Below are 24,989 nucleotides of genomic sequence, written 5' to 3' on the forward strand. Positions count from 1 at the left end.
TAGAGTAACAGGTCCTTCAGATTTATGAAACTGGTATGCCCTACCCTTCCAGCAGCTGCCCTTCATTTGCCTTCTCCCAGTCCCTTCATTCAGAGATCCGTCAGCAGGTCATGCAGCAGGAGGTTGTGACCCTGCCACAGAAAATGGTTGTGGAGTTGGTTCCACAGCAGGAAATTAGACAGGGGTGCTACTGTTGGTACTTCCTGATCCCCAAGAAAGACAGAGTTGTTTGTCCAATCAGGGATCTCAGGCTTTTGAATTTTTACTTCCACAAGAAAATGTTCAGGAGGCTGCCCCTTGCTCAGGTTCTCAGGCACTTGAAGTGAAGTACTAGATAGTGTCCTTTTCCTGGCAGACACATAATACCACATTTTAATCTTGTAGTCTCACACAGGAGGTACCTGAGATTAATGGTAGGGTTCTCTCACTATCATTTTGGGCTCCTTCAATTTGGACCTACTGGCATCTCAAACCCTCCCAAAGGTGATAGCAGTGGTTGAGGCCCATTTCAAAAGGGCAGGGATCTTGGTATTCCTGTACCTGGTTGACTGGTTGTTCAAAGAGCCAAATATAGTCTCGAGCCACCTGCAAGCAACAGCCTCCTCGCTGTTTGACTTGCAATTTTCCATCAGCATGCCCAGGTCTCATTTAGATCCCTCTCTCCACCTTCTGGTCATAGCAGCAGTACAGGAAATCTCATCTCTGTGACGGTGTTACACTCCCCAGAAGATCCTAAACTTTCAGGTTATGATTCTGATGTTTCTGGAGGGAGCTTGAGTTCTTTCCTGAAGATTTAATGCCTGTTTAATTTGCTGGCTTCTTCCATCCACCTAGTCACACTTGCACACTGGCATATACAGGCTCTGCAGTTTTCCCTACATGGACACAATCTATTGGGCACATTGTGATCTCCTGGGATACTGCAGCAGAGCTAGTCTAGTGATAGGTGGAAGAGCCTGTTTCAGGAGATGTCTTTCTACTCTCCCCTCAGGTGTTGCTACAGTGGTGACAGGTGCATCTGCTATTTGGTGAAGTACTCTTCTGAAGAACCTGAAAATCCGAGACCTCTGGTCTCCAGAAGAGCAGGTACTTCATATCTATCTGCAAGAACGGAGTGTGGTTCGGCTGACATGTAAGGCCATCCTCCCTTCCCTTTGTGGTCATTCTGCCCAGATCTTGACAATTCAGCTGCAAGCCAGGCAGACGTGGTTCCTCACCTCAGTCGTGAGGTGATGAAACAGGGTATAGGCTCACCAGCAGGAATTATGGTTGGTCCCCATCATCTGGCCTGCTCTCTCTAAACTTGGACTGTCTCAGTCAACATTATGTTGACTGTGTGTGGAGTCTCCACCCAGAGGTGGTTCATCATATCTTTGCGTTGTGGGGAACCCCTCGGATGGATCTTTTTGCCACTCAACACAATGACCATTGTCGGCAGTTTTGTGCCCTACAGCAGCCTCTACAGGGAGCATTGGGGAACACGGTTGGCAGTAGTGGAACTCCGTTACACTGCATTTCCTCCCATGCGCTTGATGCTTTGGGTTCTTAAGAAAATTCACCAAGACATGGCCAAGTAGTGTTCATTTCTGTGTGAATGGTGGGATATGCAGACTCTCAAAACCTCTCCCTCTGCTCACTAAAACCACTACTCTGCTCTGGTTACCGCTCAGGGTGGATCTTCTCTTGCAGTCGTAGGTTCAGTGCTGTATCCCAACCTAAGGTGCCTCCCCCTTTATGCCTGGAGACTGAGTTGGGTGCCCCTGAGCTCCTTACATTTGCACCTAGAGGTGGTGGCTATAATATTGTCAGCTCATCACCCCTCTACCAAGACTGTTTACTTTGGAAGGTGAAGCAGATTATTTGCTTCTTGTACTGAACATGAGAAGGACCCCTTGAAATCTTGTCTGGTGGAGTTCTGTCCGTTTGCTTTCTTGATAGCCTAGCAGGGATGTGCGATGGGCAGCTTCAAGGGAAGTATTGCAGCCTTGTCTTCATTTCATTAACATCCCGACTAGATATCTTGGCTCAAATATCCCAATGTGAATAGTTTTATGAAGGGGCATACAAATATACCAGCACTGTTTCTTATGCCACAATAGAATTTTCGTTTTATGCTGTATTTTGTGATGGATTCTCTTTTCAAATAACTCCCAGTTGCATTTTTTTTTTTTAATATTCTTGTGGCCATTACTGCAGCCAGGTAGGTCTGTGAGTTACAAGCACTAAGCGTTCACCCTCTTCACAGATGCTGTGTGAAGTGTCAGTGTCTTTCCCTCAAATAGTGGTGACTCATCTTGGAATATCCAATGCCCTCCCTACCTTTTCACCTTTGCCTCATCCTACTAAAGGAGGAGAAGCGATTACAGCATCTGGAGCCCAGAGGCGCGGTCAGGTTTTACATTGACCACTTAAGTGTTGCAGTCTGTAGCCAGCTCTTCGTTGGGTACACAGGCAGCAGGAAAAGCAAGGCAGTTCAAGAGAGGACCTTATCCCGATCAGTAATTGTTTGCAAAAACATGCTGTACCCTTAAAAAGGAGGAGCCCGGGAGGGAATGCCAAGCCCATTTCACCTGGGCAAAATATTCTACCTCCCTGTAACCAGGTTTGTTCCTATGTCTGAGATCCGGCATACGGCGACAGGAGCATCCCTTCACCAAACATTGGCGGCGGAGGGGAAAGGGATGCCATTACTCTTGCACAGTAATGCAGGATTCCCTGGTCTGATCATTCCACCACCTGGGAGAGGACTGTTTTGGAATCTGTTCGACATGTGAGGAATCGGGGATAGACTTATGCATCAGGAGGAAAGGTTCTTACTTTTGGTAATGATCTTTTTGGTGGATACTATGTTTACTTGCCGTTTCCTCAGTGATCCCGCTTTCTCCTCCTGAAGAGAACTAAAGTTGATGCACTGGGTGGGCACCTTATGGCTCCAGTATCCTCAGTGTAGTATATTTTTGGGGGCTGAAATGTAATTAGTGCCCTTTACTGTCATGGGAGAGCTATCAAAGTTTCTGGATCTTGTTTGGCAATATTTAACAGGTGAGGAATTTGCAATGTTAATTGAGTGTCCACCAGAAAGATCATTACCGTAGGAAAACAACGTTTCCTTTAGGTACGTTTTTCCTGCCTTTGTCATAATTCCCTTTCGGTGTTACTTTTCTCAGTTAACAGTAAGCCTAAGTTGAGTTCTTCCAAGTTCATTTGATCAGACAGGCCCAAGATAATCTTTAATTGAAGAAAAGGCATGTAGCAAGGGAAAGTGTGTGGTATGTGGGCCCTTAAAGGCAAGTGTATAACTTTGACATTTAGCTTTCACAATTCATTAATTTTGTAAAATGGAATTACCTTTTAGTGTTTGTGCCCCTGAAATGCATGAAATAGGGCTTTCTGTATTGACCCTACATGCAAACCAAATTCCCTGAGCCAGTGCTTATGGCACTGACCTTTTCCCGTGCAAGCGCTTGTAAAAGTGCTCAGCTAATTGTAAAGTTTTGCCTTAGTAACCAAGTTGTTGTAAACACTAAGTGATTTCTTTTGTGGCCTACAATAAAATGTTTGTGCCCAATTGACAAATATTAACCTATTCTCTAAACGTACATATATATTTTACTCTTCAGTGCTTATTTTGGAGGTGTTCTCATTGATAGATTTGTTCAGTTCTATCTTGAGTTCTGTGCAAAACTTATTTTAAAAACTATTGTGAATTAACTCTCTGCTTAAGTGTAAGGACTACTGTGCCATTAATAATCACTGCGCGAGTCATCGATAATAGTGAATGGGCTGAGCTGGAATACTGGCACTACGGACTAGCTCCACTCATTCTCTCCCTCAATGTATCCTTCCCATCATTTGCTCATGATTGTCTGTTGTCCAAGGCCGGCTGAAAATGTGTATTGGTAAGTAGACACTGCATTCTGTGCAATTCTTTCCTGATTCCAGTGAACTTTCTAACCTACTATTGTGAATGTTTAGGAGGCTATTATGAGATAATTGCATTCGACTAAATTTGTGCCTTCCAAGCCCCTAGTGATGGCACATAAGTGTGAATGGAAATTATCTGATAATTTCGTATTGTGCTTTCATTATTGCTTAAATAAATGATTGCTCAAAGCAACATGGGTTCTGAAAATACACTCTGAAGCTTTAGTTATAAAAATGGCTAAAATGATCTTTCATGTGGATACCTACTGCATATTCCTCACTTTGGAACAATCCACAGGTGCCATACTGGATCGACAAACTTTCCTCCTTCATTGCTCCTGCATGCTGCTGGGTAGTGCTGTGCTGCTATCTTTGGGCGGTCTACCTCTCCAAAGTGACAGAGCAGAGCCGGTTGTAAGCGGCATCCCTTGCTTGCCAAAGCCTGTTTCTTCATTTCCGCTCCTTCCTATGATGGAGTTCTGCTCCCATTTTTGTCTGCCTTTGGACCACTTCCAGACTTAAACAAGTGTGCTATGGGGCAATGTACCTGCCTAAAATAGGTTGCAAATCATGCAGTAACTGTAGAAAGCAGATGTTCGTCACAGTCCCACATGAAATATGTTGCTGGTGTTTGTGCTCGAAACATGACTTGAAGTTGTGCAACAAATGTGCCTCATGCACCGGTGGTCCTAGACCAATAAGCACAGCTGCCTGTCGTCAAACATAGGAAGTCTCAGTGCTCGCCTAAGTCCCTCTCCAAGTTACAGGCATGGGCTTGCTCTCTCTCCCCAGGCATTTCTGCAAGAAGTCTATTTCGTGGTCAAAGTCTTGGCAAATCAAAGTCCAAACTGAAATGCAAAAAAAGTGAAGCTTAATTCAATACCATTCTGTTATTCTGTATATAAAGAGTAAGCATGAGTGTGTCACAAGGTCAGTCTGTCTCCCTCTAGGTTGCCGGTTGCAGAGTAGATTCCCTAGCTGATTCCGGTCTGCCCCAAGTTTCCCAGGCCATTGGTGAGGCTACAGCAGATTGGTGCTTTGGCCATGCTGCAGATTCTTTGCACACTTCTCTCTCCTTTTGGTGTGAACCGCAGAGGCCCCCAATTGGGTTAGCATTTGCGGATCCATCCTCTGCACCGCCTGAACCCCCCCTGGAGCCCTTCCATCAGCCTCATACTGACTCCAGGGAAGTCATTCACTCCATCTCCAAGATCTGCGTCAGGCCCTTCCTCATCAGTGGAGGTACTAATTCCACCAGCTCCAGAAGAGAATCATCTGCCAATTCAGATGTCTAACAACAAACCAGTTTCAGCCCAATTTCAACCAGTTTACACTACAAGATTACAAAAGTGCAACCAGTGATCATACAGCCTTGACTCTGAACCTAACTCTGTACCTGGGTGCACTAGCAGAGTCTGTGTTTTTTTTGTTTTGTCTTGTACTCTGAAGAAGGTACACTCCAAGAGGTAGATGATGATGGTTCCCCCTATCCTCATTAGACATACAGTGCATAATTTTCATTAGTGATCCAGCGGGCAGCTGAGGTCCTGGATTTCCAGCTTCCTTCAGTCGAGACCAAAATTAATGTCCGTACAGAAATTTTGTAGCCTTATCCAGCTATGTCTGAGCTCCTGCTCCCTTTTAATGTGGCCTTCGCAAATACTTTGAGCACTTTGTCAAACCGCTGTTCCCGCCCACCAGTGTATATGCAGGCAGGGTGGTGTCACTGACCGCCCCTGATGAACCTGAATTTCCCATTAAACATCCTACTTTAGAGAAGCCTGTTGGCTCAGGTTTCAACCAGTAAGGTGAACCCCAGTTCATTCCCACAATTCCTCCAGACAGGGAAGTCCAAGACAGTTCTCTGGCTCATGAAATTCATGACAGACAAGATGTTGTTGAATATCTGATTTTTCCTGGCTTAGGCACTACTGATTTGTTGGGCAAGGGCTCTTGGCATCAGGTTTGTGCAGCGCCAACTCACATGAATGTGATTCATAGGATTTTCTGGAGATGTACCAGGCTCTGTCATGGATATGCCTTTGATGTTGAACCTCTTTTAGATGAAAATGCAGATTTTTTTCTTGGAGCATTTTAAACATAGGGTCCATATTGGTTCCTGAGTGTATTGATCCCTTCTAGGAAGTCTATATATCAGTTCATAAAGTTCAGAGGCTACTCTAGGGGGCCTGCGTATAGGCAACAATTGTCTCCTTATTCACTGCAGCAGTCACTCCAGTCCTTTCGAGACTAGGCGCTTTGTTCTGGCAGGTAGCGTGCAAGACAACTTGGACACCACTCCTCCTAGTTCCCTTCCTCTTGTGCAACAGCCACTAAGCCACTTTAGTCTTCCCTTAGTGGTACACATCCGACAGGTGGACCTAACAAATCATTTCAGCATGGTTATCTCCAGCCTTTTTGTTTTGTCCTGCCAATTGTTCACCGCAACCCCCGCCCCTCCACTTGTCCATTCTGTTACAAGTGGTTTGAGTGTTAATCTCCAAAGGGGCTATCGAGGGATTATACACTCGGAAAGAGGAGAGCATTGTTACTCTGCCTGTCTCCTTGTGCTGTAGAACAATGAGATGTCTGACCTATGTCTGGCCTTCGAATTCTGAAAGCATTCCTGCAGAAGGGCACATTTCAGAATGCTCAACCTGACCCAGACTCTGTCTGCCTGCTCTTGACTCCTGGGACTGGATAGAGTATCCTTGGAACTGCAAAACGTGTATTTTCCTAACTCATCCTGTGGTCCAACAGGCGTTACCTGCGATAACAGGTAGACCAGGAGCACTTTTTGCTGTGCTCTCCTTTGGCCTCAGGGTGCCCCTCTGGTGGTTAAGAAAGTGATTGCAGTGGTCACTGGCCACCTTCGGAAGTTGGGATACCGGTTTTTCCCTACCTTGACAACTGGTTATTAAAAGGGGTGTAGAATACCTCTGGATGAACAAATTGGGGCTCATGATCAACAAGCAGAAGTTTCAGAGATTTCGATTCATGGGAGCTATCTTAGATCAGGGCCTTCTCTTGTTGTAATGTGAATCCAGGACATGTCATGACACTTCAGCCTCGCTGTTGAATCTCAGTGAAAGAAGCTCTGAAGCTTCTTAACTTTCTGCATCCTCCTTGTCTGTTACACCAAGTGGCACCTTTAAGCTCTTCAGTGGAATCTGAAATTCCAAGGGCCCAGCATCGATAAATTATATCGGAAGGCATCCAGCTTTCAAAGGAGGTATCTCCTAATCTGCAGTGGTGGGTACTCAAATGTAATTGGTGCAGTTGTAGGTCCACCTCTGTTCACCACCCAGAGGCGATTGTGTTGATGGACTAGGTTTAGAGGTAAATTAGGGGAGGCTGGAGATCAGAGGACTCTAGTTCCAATGAAAGCCTGGCTCCGTAGCAGCTTTTTAGTTGCCGACTAATCACTGCCTCGGAGGCTTTTCTGCTGCCCAGCAAGGGAAGGCTGATGCAAGTGATCACGGTGACACCAGTTCCATGTAATGTAGCAAGCGGTGTGGAATTGGGTCCTGGGTCCTGCACCAGGGGAGACTGCACTGCTGGATTTGGTAAAGTGGCAGGTTAGTTTCCTGAATGCAGACCTCATTGTGGAATCCTTGAATATCTGAGCTGACATGCTAACCAAGCAGTATCTGATGGACAGGAATCACATCTACATCCTTAGTTGACAGAGGGCATCTTTCTGTTAGTGAAGTGAACATTGGCTAGATCTTTTTGCAACCATCAGAAATGCACAGTGTCAAATGTGTTACATGTTGGCGTTTTTGTGAGAACACGTGGTAGGAGATGCATTTCAGCTGGAATGGAACACAGGACTTCTGTGTATCTTCCTCTCTCTGAGCTGCTCAGTGCATATCCTGACCTTAAAGACTGTCTTCCTCATCATGATTACTTTAATTTGTTGAATGAGTGAGTTTCAGGCACTGTTTGTGCAACAGCGTTGCACCACCTATTTCCCAAACAAACTGGTGCTGAGGGCTCTGGCTTCTTTTTAACCTAAAGTTATGATGCCCTTTCAAGTTTAGCAGTTCATCAACCTACCAGTTTTCTTTGCCTCCCCACCGAAACTCCTCATAAAAGGAGGAGAGACTTTATCAGTTGACATCATTGACAAAGTTGCAATGGACTTTATCATTTGGACCCCAGAATGGCTCTATGCTTTTAAATTGATTGTACCAAAGACCACATTGTGGACATTAAACTCTTTGTGGTATTCTCAAAGGTTAAAAAATTAAAGGCTGTGCAGAAGAGGGTCTTGTTGCAGTGATAGCCAGCTGCATTCAGATCTGCTCCGGACTGGCCAAAGTAACAGATACCTGAAAGTTTGAGAGCTAATTTCACCAGAACTAAAGCTGCTACTAATGCATTGGCACGTAAAGTGTCTGGCCATGATATCTGCCAGGTGTAATGTGGGCATTGGTGCACACGTTCAAAGCGCACCCACCTTGAAAGCAGGTTTGGTAGTAAGGTCATTTCATCCCCTCTGTCCTGCAGGACTTTATGGCCTGAGTGGACTCCACAGACCCTACCCCAAGGGAGCTACTGCTTTGCTATCCATTGTGAGGGGAGGAATCAGCAGTTGAAAGTATCCATCAGAAGAGCAAGTTATCTTTGGTCACAGTCATTCTAGTGGATACTCTAACTGCAGATTATTCCCCGCCCTCTTACCACGCATTCTGGGGCGAGGCCTTTTTAAAAGTCTAATATGGCCCTAAGTTAAAAAATCAGCACAGTGGTACCAACAGTTGTGTAGCTCCATGTCACAGTGTGCAGAAACATAAAAATAAGAAACTGACTTCAGTGCTGTGGTGGTGCTTATGAGGCTCTTCTCTGTCACTTTCAGGGCAGTAAGCAGCCAGTGCAGATCCACGCTGTGCCACCTCGCTGCACGAAGGTGCATTGCTGGAGAAAACTTTCCAGATCCATTCTGGCACCTCGGGAGAGTTCTGACGTTGTAGGATCTGTGGTTTGATAGAGTATCCACCAGAAAGTGCATTACCAAAGGTACGTAACTTTCTCTGATTCCTCATGGACATGGTAGCCAATGCGGTTTGTGGCATCATATTGTGTGCAACCAGGTTATGATGGGCTTTTTCACATTGTGATCAAAGTTGTGAAAACCAGCCCATTATTGCCTATTAATGTGTTCCCTCTAAGCAAGTTGTTTGCCCAGTTGCTTTCATAATGTTCTTACTACTCCAGATTTGGAGTACTGCAGCTCAGGGCAGTTATATGAAGCATGCTTTATCTGATTTCGTCGTCACGCTCGCTTGTAAAAGACATCCAAAAAGGCTGCTGCCCTGCCGGATTTTTAACCGGTTTTCTTTTGTTTGATGTTTTACAGAGGCTGTCGAACAAGTGGCATCTGATCGACCAGAGGAAGATGGAGAAGTAAGACCCTCGGCTGAGCCGAATGATCAGGATTTATACCTCTGGGGGACAAAGAAATCTGTATTTAGACCAAGATGCATGGATCGTGAATCCTGGTCTAAATCATACAAAACTTAATCCAGAATTACTCTATTTTTGAACCCTAAAAGTCCTCCACTTTTTATGGGGGCAGTGATGTGCTTCCTAACGAAGCAGTTTAAATAGCGCAAGTGCTGCAGAGAGTGTGCAAATGTGTTTTTTTTATTTATTTTTTTATTATTTTTGTTTTGTTTTGTTTTGTTTTTTTCCCCTTGTCATGGCACTGCGATCATAAACACATTTGCTCCACTCTTTACTGCACACTTCCGTTTTGCTTTGTCGGACTACCTCCAAAAATTCATTAACTGTGTGGAAGATCTCACAGAAATTGTGCTTACTTCTTGCTTGTGTTGCGTTGCTGATGATGTTAGAATTAAATTTCCAGTGTCTGTCTGTATTTGTGTGCATGTGTACACAAACCTTGCACTGGCAATTAAAATGTAACATTCATGCAACACCTGCTGAGGTAATTTCAGTTTCTTAAGATATCCAACGTCTTGAAATATGTAAATCATGATATGAGCAAAACATTGGATGAAGTAGAAGTCTGAATGAGAGGCATCCTGCGTATGAGATGACTTACTGAAGGCCAGATTCCAAGCGCCTGGTGAACCTACAGCGCTTGTGTTGTACAACCAATGCGATGTGCTTCAAATCTGCGATGAGATAAAGCAAAGTCTAAAGAATCAAAACCAACCAACCTATGAGGAACTCAGCAAGCCAGTGTGTGAGAAAAATACAGCTGGTCACTCGCAAATGTCAAGGCCTAGTGTTTCTAGAGGAAAGGTATTGTGCGTCGACTGCCAACTTAGCCTTACTTGTACCATGCATTGTAACTCCTCACCCCAAGCATGCACTTTCATGTGTTATCACCCCTAGTCCAGAATACAGCAAATAGCATCAATGTTTCGAATGTAAATTTATCCTGTCATGAAACTGTCTTCTTAAAGAACTTGGTCTTGATATATCTTTATCATATATATATATATATATATATATATATATATATATATATATATATATATATATATATCCAGTACAGACACCAGAATACTTCCCATTTCTCAAATGTATGTTAATCAAGCGACGGTCTAGAAAACCACTCTAAAATATGTAGACAACCTATATCGTCATAACACTCTTCAAATGTGTAAATGGAATGCCAACACTGGCGCACATTTGAAAAGGCGTCCTTGTCACTGGAGGAGAGAACTAGTTGACAGCATTTCTCTCCCTCGTCTATGAACCCTGGATTCTGCGTTGAACGCTGATGTAACCCAATATGAGAGCACAAATTTGCTCCTCATAAAAGTGGACAAGATGCTCAACAACACTCAAGGAAAAGGCTACATTTTATGCTTTTACAGAAATGCGAAGATAATTTTTGAAGCTTCATGAAGCTCATGGAAAACTTCATGAAGGTTGACATTTTTATCTTCGTCCTTTCAACAGCGACAGTGATCTTGCTGTGCAGTAAAAACTATTTTGTAAGTAGGCAGAACCTTTGCTCAGGTGAATGCGAACTCTGAATCTCTGGAAAGGATGAAAACCATGCGTTTGCAAAGATAAAAACTTTGACCATCTCTTGTATCTTTCTGGATAGTTCAGGCGGTTTCCATCACTGCTTTAGACACCTTCTGGCTGATTGGCAGAACTACCCTGAAAGCTTAAGATCTACTCCATTTGGGTCTCTGAATAGATAATGGAACAAGCAGTCTAGGGAAAAATCTTAATGCAGGGCCAGCAGTCAAGAACTGCTCGTGGTTCTGATAACTGAGACACGGTGGAAGTGAAGCTGTACTCCCGGATCGCCAAGCCCCCGCGAGGGGTTACCTTCTTTGTGAAGAATACAAATAGCGTGAAGACAGTGGGTTCACCGTGGTTGGTAAAGATGAAAATGGTACTTTCAGCTCCAGCCCTTTGTTGGCACACCCTGGATCTAACTCTGGGGGCTTTTGGATCACAGCATGGAGGACATTATTGCTCTTCCATATGATCTAGGGGTGAAGCTGGACGAAGCCTGCATCAAAGTACTGAGATCATTAAATCTGTCAGCAGCCGTCAGTAATGGCGGGCACTCCCTTCTGATCTCCAGGCAGAGAACATGTCCATGGAGCGGCTTGGCTCCTCTCTGACATTAGTTTGTGGAGCTCCTGTCCTGGTTTGCTCTAATACTCACAGATTTAACTGTGGTTTACCACAGGAGTTCTGCTTTTTCACTTTTAGTTTTTAATCTGTATTCCACCATTCACGGACCTATTAAGATATTTATGGATACAGTTTTATAACCGCACAGATCTCATCCAGTTGAGTTTTGGGTTACTTCCTGAGAGCTTGGATCGAAAAAAGGAACTTCCCAGCCTTGGCGCTGTGAAAGTGTGTCCAAACCAGCTGCATTTCAATGTCTATAAAAGGTAAAACCTAGACCGAGGTGGTAGCTGGTGAATCCTCGGATAACTAGCCCAGAGAACTTTTTATTCTTGTGAGAAAAACATAGATTTAATGAACTGGCTCTCAAAATCAGGTTACTACAGTAGTTCAGGCAGGGTTCTTCATCCCGAAGACAGTTTAAAGTTATTGTCCCACTTTTAACTTTTCAACATTATTTCCAGGACTTGTTGGCTTTGGTTGAATATAGGTTGAATTGCAACAGGGTCTGTTACGGTTACTGTGTTTCTAGGCTTCTGACATTGCATTGTACAGCAACCTGAACCTTGGTGCACTTCAAGAAGAAAGGCCATGTTGATCCGGTATTGGTGCCATTTTATGTTTCCAATGGAAAAATGGCTCATCTTCTAGCTTGTATTGTCCATAGGGCATATTACAGAGGGGCATCAGGCTTCATTGTAGTAAAATTGAGTTGGTACATCCCAAAGAGAGCCCTTGGGCGTGGTAATCTTCTTTTGGAAAATGTTCCAAAGGTAAAAAAAAAAAAATCTAGTTATGACAGGAGAGTCTCCTCCGTTCTGTCTGCCACAGCTTGGAAAGACCTACCCTCGAATCTGAGAGCCCAGGATAATCACCGGAGTTATTATAAAACACTGAAAACTTTCCTGTTCTAGCTGGAGGCTTAGGGCAGCCTCCGTTAGGAAAGGAGTTGTGTGCTGAATTAATTCCCAGAGTGCTGAACAACCCGTGGGGGAATTTGATGCACTATACAAATAATTTAAAAAAGAATCCACTGTCCAGATCTGATCTGCCTCTTAATTGAGGAAAGCAGCCTCTGGTGCTAGGCGATGCTGATCTATATTGGTTATCTGCAATATATGATGGACTGATCTACAGAGAAAGCAGTTTGAAAACCTTTTAGACAATAAGAATCTTTTCCCAAGGTGAAAAGTAATGGGCATACAACATCCGTCCAGAATTAGATCCACTCATCCGCTCATTCGTGATGAAATACAGACTAGAGTTTAAATTGTGCAATAGGTAAATAAGGCCTTTTAGGAGCCCAGACAGGCGAGAGTCTGATAAGGATATATTATTTCCAGTGATATATATATTTTTTTAACATAATCACCTAACAAGCCGCACCAGTACACCCCATCCCGGAAGGCACTCAAAGGATCAACTGTGAGCGAGAAAGACTTCTAATCCAACATGCGTCCTCAGTACAGCGCCCCGAAGACAGGAGAACGGATACCCCCTCTTCTGCCTCAGTGGATCCCAGCTGCCACCTCCAGCTTCAGTCTTTCCGACGCATGCTCTCATCGCACCCTCTGCAAGTTTGTAGTCAATATGTTTGTTATGCGCATTTTTATTTTATAAAGGAAATACATCTTGAACAAGAAGCTTGTGATACTTCTATATGTATGACGTCTGTGTATATGTGTGGATATATATATATATATATATATATATATATATATATATATATATATATACACACACACCACGAACAGATGTTTGCTGGGTAAGATATTTTTTATATATATATATATATATATATATATATATATATATATATATATATATATATATAAAAATGTATATATATATGTATATATATCTATGTGTATATATATATGTGTGTGTATATATATGTATGTATATATACACTGACCACCTTTCTTCCCCAGCGAAGATGCTTGCGTACCTTCTTCATGGTGAATCGTAAATAAGGAATGGGACACAGAGGCGTTCTTGAATTCTTGGACAGTGAACGCTTGCAAGACTTTCAAACGAGTGGCACTAAAGACATACTCAAGACATTGTATGTTAGCGTATCTCTAAATGGATATGTAATTACTGGTATATGAATATATTTGTGTTATATATTTAATATGTGATTAATTATCTGACACAAATATTTAATTTACATTTTATATATACTTGCGTGTTCAAACAATTGTAGAAAGTGACGAGTTCTGTTTTTTTAAAATAATATTTACGGTGAGCATTTAAAATATATTCGTCATACACGTAAAAATAAATGTGACCCAATAAAACGTTACTTACTAGAAGGATACCTAGAAGGATACCAGTAACCCCACGTTGACACGTTTATTACTACACTGCAAAAGTGTGTCACTATCGTACTGACTTTCAGAACCACCTCCCCGTTCCATACTACAATCAGTTTACAGAAGAAAACGAAAAACATTGACAAGATCCGGTTATTACGATTGTGTCAATGATTTAACTCCTTGCTTTCTGGATTTTTAAATACCTTTGTTTATTTCTACTGCAGATTTTAAAAACATGTCATCAACTACATATGCAGATCTTGAGAGAGTGATGCTATGTAGTATATATGCAGATGTTCATTGTGTAATATGCTATATATTACTCTTCTTGAGTGTAGGGATGAAGCATGACTCGTGATCACCATCCTGTCCCTCCTCAGTGGCAATAGATAGCATGTTATGACTTGCACGTGTGCATACATGGTTCATGTCATGGTTTTTCATGTGTACTTTAACAAAAGGTTTTGAACCGAATATGGTAGATTTATTCTCACTGATAACTCATGAGTTTTCGAAAGTCAAAACATTCCGCCCACTTTAACGATGTCAGCAGTAACACATCACTGCACACCTACATATAGGGTTTATGTGATGGTGCTTCCCTCTGTTTGCCTATACACCTGTAGCAGAATATGAACCTGGGTATTTAAGCAGAGCCAGAGCTCTGTCTCATTCCATTGGCTCATAGTGAGGAAGGGGTATCCAAAAGCATGGTCCAGGTGATGGAGTTCCTGTGTTGTCCTGTGGTAATATGGGACTTAACCTTTGTACTGTAGTCATCAACATTAAGTATTCGAATACATGTATTTATGCCATGGCAGTGGAAGCTCATACGGTCCACTAACATGCTACCTCAAGTATCTGTTCTAACAAATGCACATTTACTACTGTAGTATAAAGATTTAATGTTATCACCACAATACACAGAAACTGACATGAGCACAGAACACTGTTACCGCCTTCCTGTCTCCTGACCCTGATAGGGCCTGCAATTTTAGCCTGTTGCACAAACCTTATCCTTTGCATCCCGATTTTGATACAATATCCTTTTAAAACAAATGTACATGAAAATATGCCATGCACACAATAGCTTTAGGATGGGGTGAGTTCCAGTTTATTTTTATATTCCTGCATCATTGCTATAACTTTGAAAATGATATTTTTTTCTGTATTGTATAACAGATGCCAGCGTGTGTGTGTGTGTGTGTGTGTGTGTATATACATATATATATGTGTATGCAAACCATATATCATTTACATATAACATATAAAATATATTATATGTGAAGGATATACATAACAATCATTTTTATTTTACCTGTGTGAAATGGCAGTGCACGAACACTTACTGACTAGAAGCTGAGCTCCTAGCAGAAGGACAGAGCTCCTGGAATGCTATCCATCGCTTTGAGGAAAGCGGCTGAGTTCCTTCATGAACCTACCACTGTACTTTGAAGAAATGTAAAATAGTGTCTAAAAACTGCAAACTTCTTTGCAAACTTCTGTGCACTGTCTTTAGTGAGAGGATGGATGTTGTCACTATAGTATTTTGTTATTTTGTTGAATAAGGTACTGATATAAAGTACAGTTTAAAGATATTACAGTCCCTCGAAGTTCTGTGCATGTGTAAAACATCGAGGTGCTGATTCACAATGTATGCCCACCGGAAGTAGTGCTGCAGGAGTGCTGTTTTACTTACTCTTGCACGCCTTCGTGAATCTGTCTGGAAATATTCAGTTAGCAAAAGTGCAATGAGGGCACAGTCCTTTCTGTTTGCATTAATTGTAAATGAATATGACCAGCATATTATTCGATTTTTTTTTTTAGCCAATTAACATAGGTGTGCAAGCATTCCTGAAAGTGCTACAGGAGTACAGTTCTACATACTCTTACCTACCTTTGTGAGTCAGCCCGAATCTGTTTTTTTATTGTACAGAACTGCCCTGTAATATCCATATTATGTACAGTTCAGTGTTTGCTTACACTGTAGCCTATAATTGGTGGCATGTAATCCATATCTTCTATAGTTTGTAACTTATATCTACTTATGTATTGAATGTGTGCATGGTAATTTTAGATTTAAATTTTTTTATTTTCTTGATCTGAGCGTTTTCATGTTGATGATTGTTGTCCGCTGTGAATCACTCCGACTAAAAGGTCGTAGGATGCACCATCTCAGTGTCACCAACTATGAAGCCATCTGATTAGTCCGCTTTGAGCTTTTGGTTTGGCATGGTAACCTTACAGCTTATACACTTTTTTTTGGAAATATTGTAAAAATAAAAAGTTGTAGGGTTTCTTGCCCACATATGTCATACCTTTACAGCTATAGACATACTCCAATGCACACGTTTAAATGTACAACCGTAGGTAATTTAATATCAAATCACAGTAGTGAAAAACTTTTTTCAGCCTTTTCTGAAATGGCCGAGGATCAGAGAGGAGTTTGTGAATACCAACAAACTCCCGAGTTTCTGCATGTTCACAAACTCTCAAAGCAAACCGCACTTTGATCCTCTCACTCCACGCGTGGGACTTACTACTAAAAAAGTGTTCAGTTGTGGTGTATAGTTTTGTAGTAGTAAACCTGTTTGTCAGGTATTCTCCAGTGGATACCAGAGATGCGTGAATGGAGCCATTTCAGTCTGTAGATATAGGTTTAGGGCCATAAATGGCTTTGTAAATTTGACAGTAGTGTTCACTTCAACACACAAGGTAAAAGGCACGCATGAAATGTGTGAGGCAGAAAGATTTTTTTTTTCAAGTTGTTCATATTAGCAGTTTAGGCCTCTTAAATGAATTTCTTGCCCTTCCACCCTCACTACGATGTATTTGACTTACTTTACAATCTATTATGTCTTTCTCGCAGTGAGGACAACATTGAGGATGAAAGCCCGGAGTCACCAGAATATCAAGCAGAAAAGCAAGTAAGGATACTGACCCGAGACGTCATGAGATTCATCAGTAAGTTTCAAGATCATCCCTCTCTACACCCCTTTGGACAAAAGGTGCAATCGTACTACCACTGACATTTGCAAACTCTGAAAAGATTAAACATAGCAGATATGTATATTAGTAACTAGGTAGAGTGATTACGAGTATGATACTTATATCACAGGCGTGTAGGCAACAACATTTTTCCTCTGCATGCTACCCTCATTTAAAATTCTTCCTTTCCTTGGTCACATATGCTTTGATTTCTATAGTAATCCATCCTTTTATGTACTTAAATGACATGCCTTGTAATATGTCAACATGTCAGTTATGATTTTTAGGGATATTGTAGCCAAGAGCTGTACCAACTTGAAGTATGGGCCCGAGTGAGGGCCTACGACTAGTAAGATGGTTACAATGGCCAAAGTTACATAACCAGAAGTGTAAGCATACAATTAAACTGTGCCAGCCATTCAAGGCACAATGTGCTAATTAAGGAATGAAGAGAAATATTGGAATTTTGTGACAGAGGTCGTTTACCCAACTCCCTTGTGTTCAATAAAGCTGTAAATGTTCTGGGTGCTAAAATTGTATACTTGTCCTCTACAATTCTGTAGTCAAAGTAACTACACAAATATGGTCATTTTCAGGAACGTTTTTAAGTGATGGGGGTAAATGGTTGGACCTTAAAGTAAATTCAGAGAATTAATAAAAGCGTGTTCACTATGACCCCTACATCTTATGCGTATAGTGAAAATCTCCATTTTATTCTAAGCAATACATCTGTTTTGGGTCTGTGTCCAGTAGACCAGGTTATCAGAGTACCATCTCCTGTAATGTGGCAGCCCCTCTAAAGTAGTTTCCATCTCAAAAGACGTCTCTTAAAAGGGTTTTGGTTGTTTAGCTCTGGCTTTGGAGACAGGATGCGATTTGTACCACCAGTCAAACTACTGGTCCTTTTGGGCACTGTAATGCCAATTGGACTTATCGCTGAACATTGTAGCTCTAGATCAGAATGATTAGTTCGTCAAGGAAAGGCATTCTATAGGTTATAATGGATATCACTGCTGGGTTAGTGAATTCCAAAGCCTGTTCCCTGGACGCAGTTCAGTTTAGGGTTGGGATTTGCTTCAAGGCAGAATCCTGCTATGGAGGATAATTGCAGTGCATATGAAAGCTATGGTTGCAGTACAGACTACTTCCAAACATTTGCATGCCAACAATAAGGGGTTCTCCAAACATTTTACTTCCGTTTGCATTACCTCCAGTTCTCCAATATTGGACATTTAATAGATTCACATGCTTGAATCATTCCCCTTCGTCGAAGTGGGAGTTCCACAGTACTACAAAACGCAGTAGTGAAAACCTACATAAAAGTCAATATTAAGACATTCACTTTTATAGCTTAGCATCATTTGAAAAGACCCAATATCCAGTCAGTCAGGCGACAGCATCCTTTAGAAGCCTCACCACAGAGTCTCCAGTCCCTCAGATGTTTTACCGCACATCATGTGATGGGAGACTACTCAGCTTACTGCTTTGTTCTCAACTTTGAAGATTTCACTTCAGAATAACATTTACAACTATATATATGTGTGTGTGTGTGTGTGTGTGTGTATATATGTGTTCGATGGCATGTGTAGCTGCAGATACACATGCTGTGCACATCCTGCCATCTGGTGTTGGGCTCGGAGTGTTACAAGTTGTTTTTCTTCGAAGAAGTCTTTTCGAGTCACGAGACCGAGGGACTCCTCCCATTTCGACTCCATTGCGCATGGGCGTCGACTCCATCTTAGATTGGTTTTTTTTCCGCCATCGGGTTCGGACGTGTTCCTTTTCGCTCCGTGTTTCGGGTCGGAAAGTTAGTCAGAATCTCGGAAAAATCGTCGGTATTGTTTGCGTTCGGTATCGGGTTAGTTACAACAGATCGACACCGAATTAAGAAGGGCTCAGGTGGCCCTTTGTTTTTTTTTTTTCGATCCCCGTCGGGGCCTGGTTGGCCCGGCCACGTGTCTCTTCAAGGCTAATAGAACGGACCCCATTCCGCTTCTGTCCAAAATGCCATAACAAGTATCCATATACAGATCAACACCTGGTCTGTAACTTGTGTTTGTCACCAGAACACAAGGAGGATACTTGTGAGGCCTGTCGAGCGTTTCGGTCCAGGAAGACACTCAGGGACCGAAGAGCAAGAAGACTGCAAATGGCGTCAGCGCCGACAGGACAAGGGCGTTTCGAGGAGGAGGAAGAAACATTCTCCACCCAGGATTCGGACTCGGAGGAGATCGATCCCGAAGAAACACCGAAAACCGTGAGTAAGACATCGAAACAAAGAACTCACGAGAAGACCGCTAAAGCCCAGGGGACACCACCGCCAACAGGCCATGACTTAACCCGAAAAATAGGTGACCATCCATCGGCACCGAAAAAGGGCGAGCTGGTGTCGAAGTCATCCGACCCCGGTCGAGATACCGGCACACAGCAATCTCGGGCCCGAGATAGTGGCTCCGAGAAGACTCAGCATCGAGACAGCGGCACCGAAATGGGTCGGCACCGAGAGGGCACGACGCCGAAAGTAAAGAAGGTTTCGTCCGAGTCGAAAAAAGCAGCCGAAAAGGTTTCGGTACCGAAACATCCGGCCTCGGAACCGAAAATAAGTTCCTATTCTGAGGAACAAGGACTGTCCTCACAAATGAAGACACACAGATTTGGACAAGAATTAGAGACAATAGAGCCAGATCACACACAAAGGCGGCTCTTTATTCAAAAAGATACGGGGAAGATCAGCACTCTTCCTCCAATCAAAATGAAACGTAAACTTGCCTTCCAAGACAAGGACAAACAGCCACACGCAAAAGTGGCTAAACAAGTAACACCACCACCATCCCCACATCACTCTCCACAACCATCACCAGTAGCCACTCCACCAATGATGCAATCCCCAACTCATACGGGGATGAGTCAAGATGACCCTGACGCATAGGACCTTTACGACGCACCAGTGTCAGATAATAGTCCTCAATGCTATCCAGCGAGACCGTCGCCACCAGAGGATAGTACAGGCTACGCTCAAGTGGTATCGAGAGCAGCGGCATTTCACAATGTCAGCCTTCATTCAGAACCCATTGAAGACGACTTTCTTTTTAATACACTGTCGTCTACACACAGTCAATATCAAAGTCTACCGATGTTACCCGGAATGCTAAAACACTCCAAACAAGTGTTTGAGGAGCCTGTCAAAGGGAGAGCCATTACTCCAAGAGTAGATAAAAAATATAAACCGCCACCAACAGACCCAGTGTACATCACACAACAGCTAACACCAGACTCTGTTGTAGTGGGAGCAGCGCGCAAAAGAGCCAACTCTCATACTTCAGGAGTTGCACCACCTCCAGATAAAGAAAGTAGAAAATTCGAAGCTGCAGGCAAAAGGGTGGCGGCACAGGCAGCAAACCAGTGGCGTATTGCAAATTCGCAAGCTTTGTTAGCCAGATATGATAGGGCCCATTGGGATGAGATGCAACACTTTATTGAACATTTACCAAAAGAGTTCCAAAAAAGAGCGCAGCAAGTGGTAGAAGAGGGACAGAGTATCTCCAATAATCAGATACGGTCAGCAATGGATGCTGCAGACCCAGCTGCTAGAACTGTCAACACAGCAGTAACAATAAGGAGACATGCATGGCTGCGTACATCAGGATTTAAACCAGAGATACAGCAAGCTGTGCTGAATATGCCATTCAACGGACAGCAGTTGTTTGGGCCGGAGGTGGACACTGCAATAGAAAAACTTAAGAAAGACACTGACACGGCCAAAGCCATGGGCGCCCTCTACTCCCCGCAGAGCAGAGGCACATTTCGAAAGACACAATTTCGAGGGGGGTTTCGAGGGCAGACCACAGAAGCCACAACCTCACAGACAAAGCCCACTTACCAGAGCCAGTATCGGCGGGGAGGCTTTCGGGGACAATATAGAGGAGGACAATTTCAAAGAAATAGAGGAAAGTTCCAAAGTCCCAAAACTCCTCCAAACAAACAGTGACTTCAAGGTCACAAATCCCCAACACATAACACCTGTGGGGGGGAGACTAACCAAGTTTTACACACATTGGGAAGAAATAACAGACACTTGGGTCTTAGCAATTATCCAGCATGGTTATTGCATAGAATTTCTCAAATTCCCTCCAAACGTCCCACCGAAAACACACAGTATGTCAAAACAACATATTGATCTTCTAGGACTAGAAGTTCAGGCATTGCTATAAAAAGAAGCAATAGAATTAGTACCAAGTCAACCATTAAACACAGGAGTTTACTCACTGTGCTTTCTGATACCCAAAAAAGACAAGAGTCTGAGACCTATACTAGATCTCAGAACTTTAAATACCTACATCAAATCAGACCACTTTCACATGGTTACTTTACAAGACGTAATCCCACTGCTCAAACAACAAGACTACATGACAACACTAGACCTAAAGGATGCATATTTCCATATACCAATACATCCTTCACACAGAAAGTACCTAAGGTTTGTATTCCAAGGGATACATTACCAATTCAAAGTGTTGCCATTCGGAATAACTACTGCGCCAAGAGTTTTTACAAAATGCCTGGCAGTAGTAGCTGCACATATCAGAAGGCAGCAAATACATGTCTTCCCGTACCTGGACGATTGGTTAATCAAAACCAACACGCTAAGACAGTGTTCACAACACACAAAATATGTCATAGAAATCCTACACAAACTAGGTTTCTCAATCAACTATGCAAAGTCACACCTTCTGCCGTGTCAAACACAGCAATACTTAGGAGCGACAATCAACACAGCAAAAGGGATTGCCACTCCAAGTCCACAAAGAGTTCAAACATTTCACAATGTAATACAGGCCATGTATCCAAAACAAAGAATACAAGTCAAAATGGTAATGAAACTCCTGGCCATGATGTCTTCATGCATAGCCATTGTCCCAAATGCAAGGTTGCACATGCGGCCCTTACAACAGTGCCTAGCATCACAATGGTCACAAGCACAGGGTCAGCTTCTAGATCTGGTGTTGATAGACCGCCAAACATACATCTCGCTTCAATGGTGGAACAGTATAAATTTAAACCAAGGGCGGCCTTTCCAAGACCCAGTGCCAAAATACGTGATAACGACAGATGCTTCCCTGACAGGGTGGGGAGCACACCTCAATCAACACAGCATCCAAGGACAATGGGACATACAGCAAAGACAGTTTCACATAAATCACTTAGAACTGTTAGCGGTATTTCTAGCGCTTAAAGCATTTCAACCCATAATAACCCACAAATACATTCTTGTCAAAACAAACAACATGACAACAATCTATTACCTAAACAAACAGGGAGGGACACACTCGACACAGTTGTGTCTCCTGACAGAAAATATGGCATTGGGCGATTCACAACCACATTCGCCTAGTAGCACAATTTATTCCAGGAATTCAGAATCAGTTAGCAGACAATCTCTCTCGGGATCACCAACAGATCCACGAATGGGAGATTCACCCCCAAATACTAAACACTTCCTTCCAAATTTGGGGAACACCACAAATAGATCTATTTGCAACAAGGAGAACTCAAAATGCCAAAACTTCGCCTCCAGGTACCCACAACATCAGTCTCAGGGCAATGCGCTATGGATGAACTGGTCAGGGATATTTGCGTACGCTTTTCCCCCTCTTCTACTCCTTCCATATCTAGTAAACAAGTTGAGTCAAAACAAACTCAAACTCCTACTAATAGCACCAACATGGGCAAGACAACCTTGGTACACAACACTACTAGACCTTTCAGTAGTACCTCATGTCAGACTACCAAACAGACCAGATCTGTTAACACAACACAAACAACAGATCAGACATCCAAATCCAGCATCGCTGAATCTAGCAATTTGGCTCCTGAAATCCTAGAATTCGGACACTTAGACCTCACACAAGAATGTATGGAGGTCATAAGACAAGCTAGGAAGCCTACCACTAGACACTGCTATGCAAATAAGTGGAAAAGATTTGTTTATTACTGCCATAATAATCAAATTCAACCCTTACACGCATCTGCAAAAGATATAGTAGGATACTTACTACATTTGCAAAAGTCAAAACTAGCTTTCTCTTCCATAAAAATACATCTTACTGCAATTTCAGCTTACCTGCAAATTACGCACTCAACTTCATTATTTAGGATTCCAGTGATAAAAGCATTTATGGAAGGCCTAAAGAGAATTATACCACAAAGAACACCACCAGTTCCTTCATGGAACCTCAACATTGTCTTAACACGACTCATGGGTCTGCCTTTTGAACCCATGCACTCTTGTGAAATGCAATACTTAACGTGGAAAGTTGCATTTTTGATTGCCATCACATCTCTAAGAAGGGTGAGTGAAATTCAAGCATTTACCATACAAGAACCATTTATTCAAATACACAAGAATAAAGTGGTTCTACGGACAAATCCAAAATTTTTACCAAAAGTGATCTCACCGTTCCACTTGAATCAAACGGTAGAATTACCAGTGTTCTTCCCACAGCCAGATTCTGTAGCTGAAAGAGCACTACATACATTAGACATCAAAAGAGCGCTAATGTACTACATTGACAGAACAAAACTAATTCGAAAAACAAAACAACTATTTATTGCCTTTCAAAAACCTCATACAGGAAATCCAATTTCAAAACAAGGCATTGCTAGATGGATAGTTAAGTGTATTCAAACCTGCTATCTTAAAGCAAAGAGAGAGCTGCCTATTACACCAAAGGCACACTCAACCAGAAAGAAAGGTGCTACCATGGCCTTTCTAGGAAATATTCCAATGAACGAAATATATAAAAGCAACATGGTCTACGCCTCATACATTTACCAAACACTACTGTGTAGATGTGTTAACTTCACAACAAGCCACAGTAGGTCAAGCTGTACTACGAACATTGTTTCAAACAACTTCAACTACTACAGGCTGAACCACCGCTTTTGGGGAGATAACTGCTTACTAGTCTATGCACAGCATGTGTATCTGCAGCTACACATGCCATCGAACGGAAAATGTCACTTACCCAGTGTACAGCTGTTCGTGGCATTAGTCGCTGCAGATTCACATGCGCCCACCCGCCTCCCCGGGAGCCTGTAGCCGTTTAGAAGTTGATCTTGAACATTTGTAAATTTGTAAATATATTACTTTAAACTTCATTATGTACATACGTATTCACTCCATTGCATGGGCACTATTACTAGCATACACAACTCCTACCTCACCCTCTGCGGGCAAAACAATCTAAGATGGAGTCGACGCCCATGCGCAATGGAGTCGAAATGGGAGGAGTCCCTCGGTCTCGTGACTCGAAAAGACTTCTTCGAAGAAAAACAACTTGTAACACTCCGAGCCCAACACCAGATGGCGGGATGTGCACAGCATGTGAATCTGCAGCGACTAATGCCACGAACAGATGTACACTGGGTAAGTGACATTTTCCATATTCTGACTAATAATGTCAAAACCAGCTAAAAAGTATTGTTCAGACCTTGTGTAACATGTGGGTGGTGGGGGGAAAGGCTACACTCAGAGGACCCACATAAGGACTGCATCTACTGCCTGCACCCAGAACACAAGGTTAGAGACTGAAAAATATGTTGCACCTTTTCCCAAAACGCTTTAAGGGAAGAGAGGGAAGACTGGTAATCTGGCTCCAAAAGCTAAAATCCTAAGTAGCCCCTCTGTCTGAGGAAGACAGTGATGATTCCTCATGGACTGAAAAATCGCCTAAACAAGATAGATCTCTAGAGAAAGTCCCTCCAGGATCCCATAAGAAGGCTGTGAAAAAGACTCATCGTGGCTCTTTAAACACTCCAAAAAATCTGAGGAATTTCATTATTCAGAAATGGATAAAATCTCCTAAAAAAAGGTTTTCTGTGAACCTACTATTCTATTCCTGAAGAAGTTTCACCTGGAAAATTCCTCCAATTCACTGCCGTTGACAACAAAACCACTTAAAACGGTTTCTACTTTCAAATTTAAATCTTCGAGGGCATTGTCAAAGACTGCTTCGTCAATGGTAGTGTCTGCAGTGACTACTACCACTTCAACAATATTTACATCAGAATCTTCACCCATAATCATCTCGTCATCGCTGCTAGCATTCATGATGATCATAACAG

General features: G+C 42.6%; 1 protein-coding gene across 1 annotated transcript in view; it reads left to right on the forward strand.

Moving 5' to 3' along the window:
• The window catches only part of LOC138296834 (exportin-5-like), a 723,294-nt gene that overhangs the window by 514,198 nt on the left and 184,107 nt on the right, over positions 1-24,989 (forward strand). The window contains exons 24-25 of the mRNA XM_069236301.1: positions 9,287-9,333; positions 16,747-16,841. Of these exons, the coding sequence (XP_069092402.1) occupies positions 9,287-9,333; positions 16,747-16,841 (142 nt within the window). The remainder of the gene's footprint in view (positions 1-9,286; positions 9,334-16,746; positions 16,842-24,989) is intronic.

This window comes from Pleurodeles waltl, chromosome 5 (assembly GCF_031143425.1).
Source record: "Pleurodeles waltl isolate 20211129_DDA chromosome 5, aPleWal1.hap1.20221129, whole genome shotgun sequence".
Taxonomy (NCBI): domain Eukaryota; kingdom Metazoa; phylum Chordata; class Amphibia; order Caudata; family Salamandridae; genus Pleurodeles; species Pleurodeles waltl.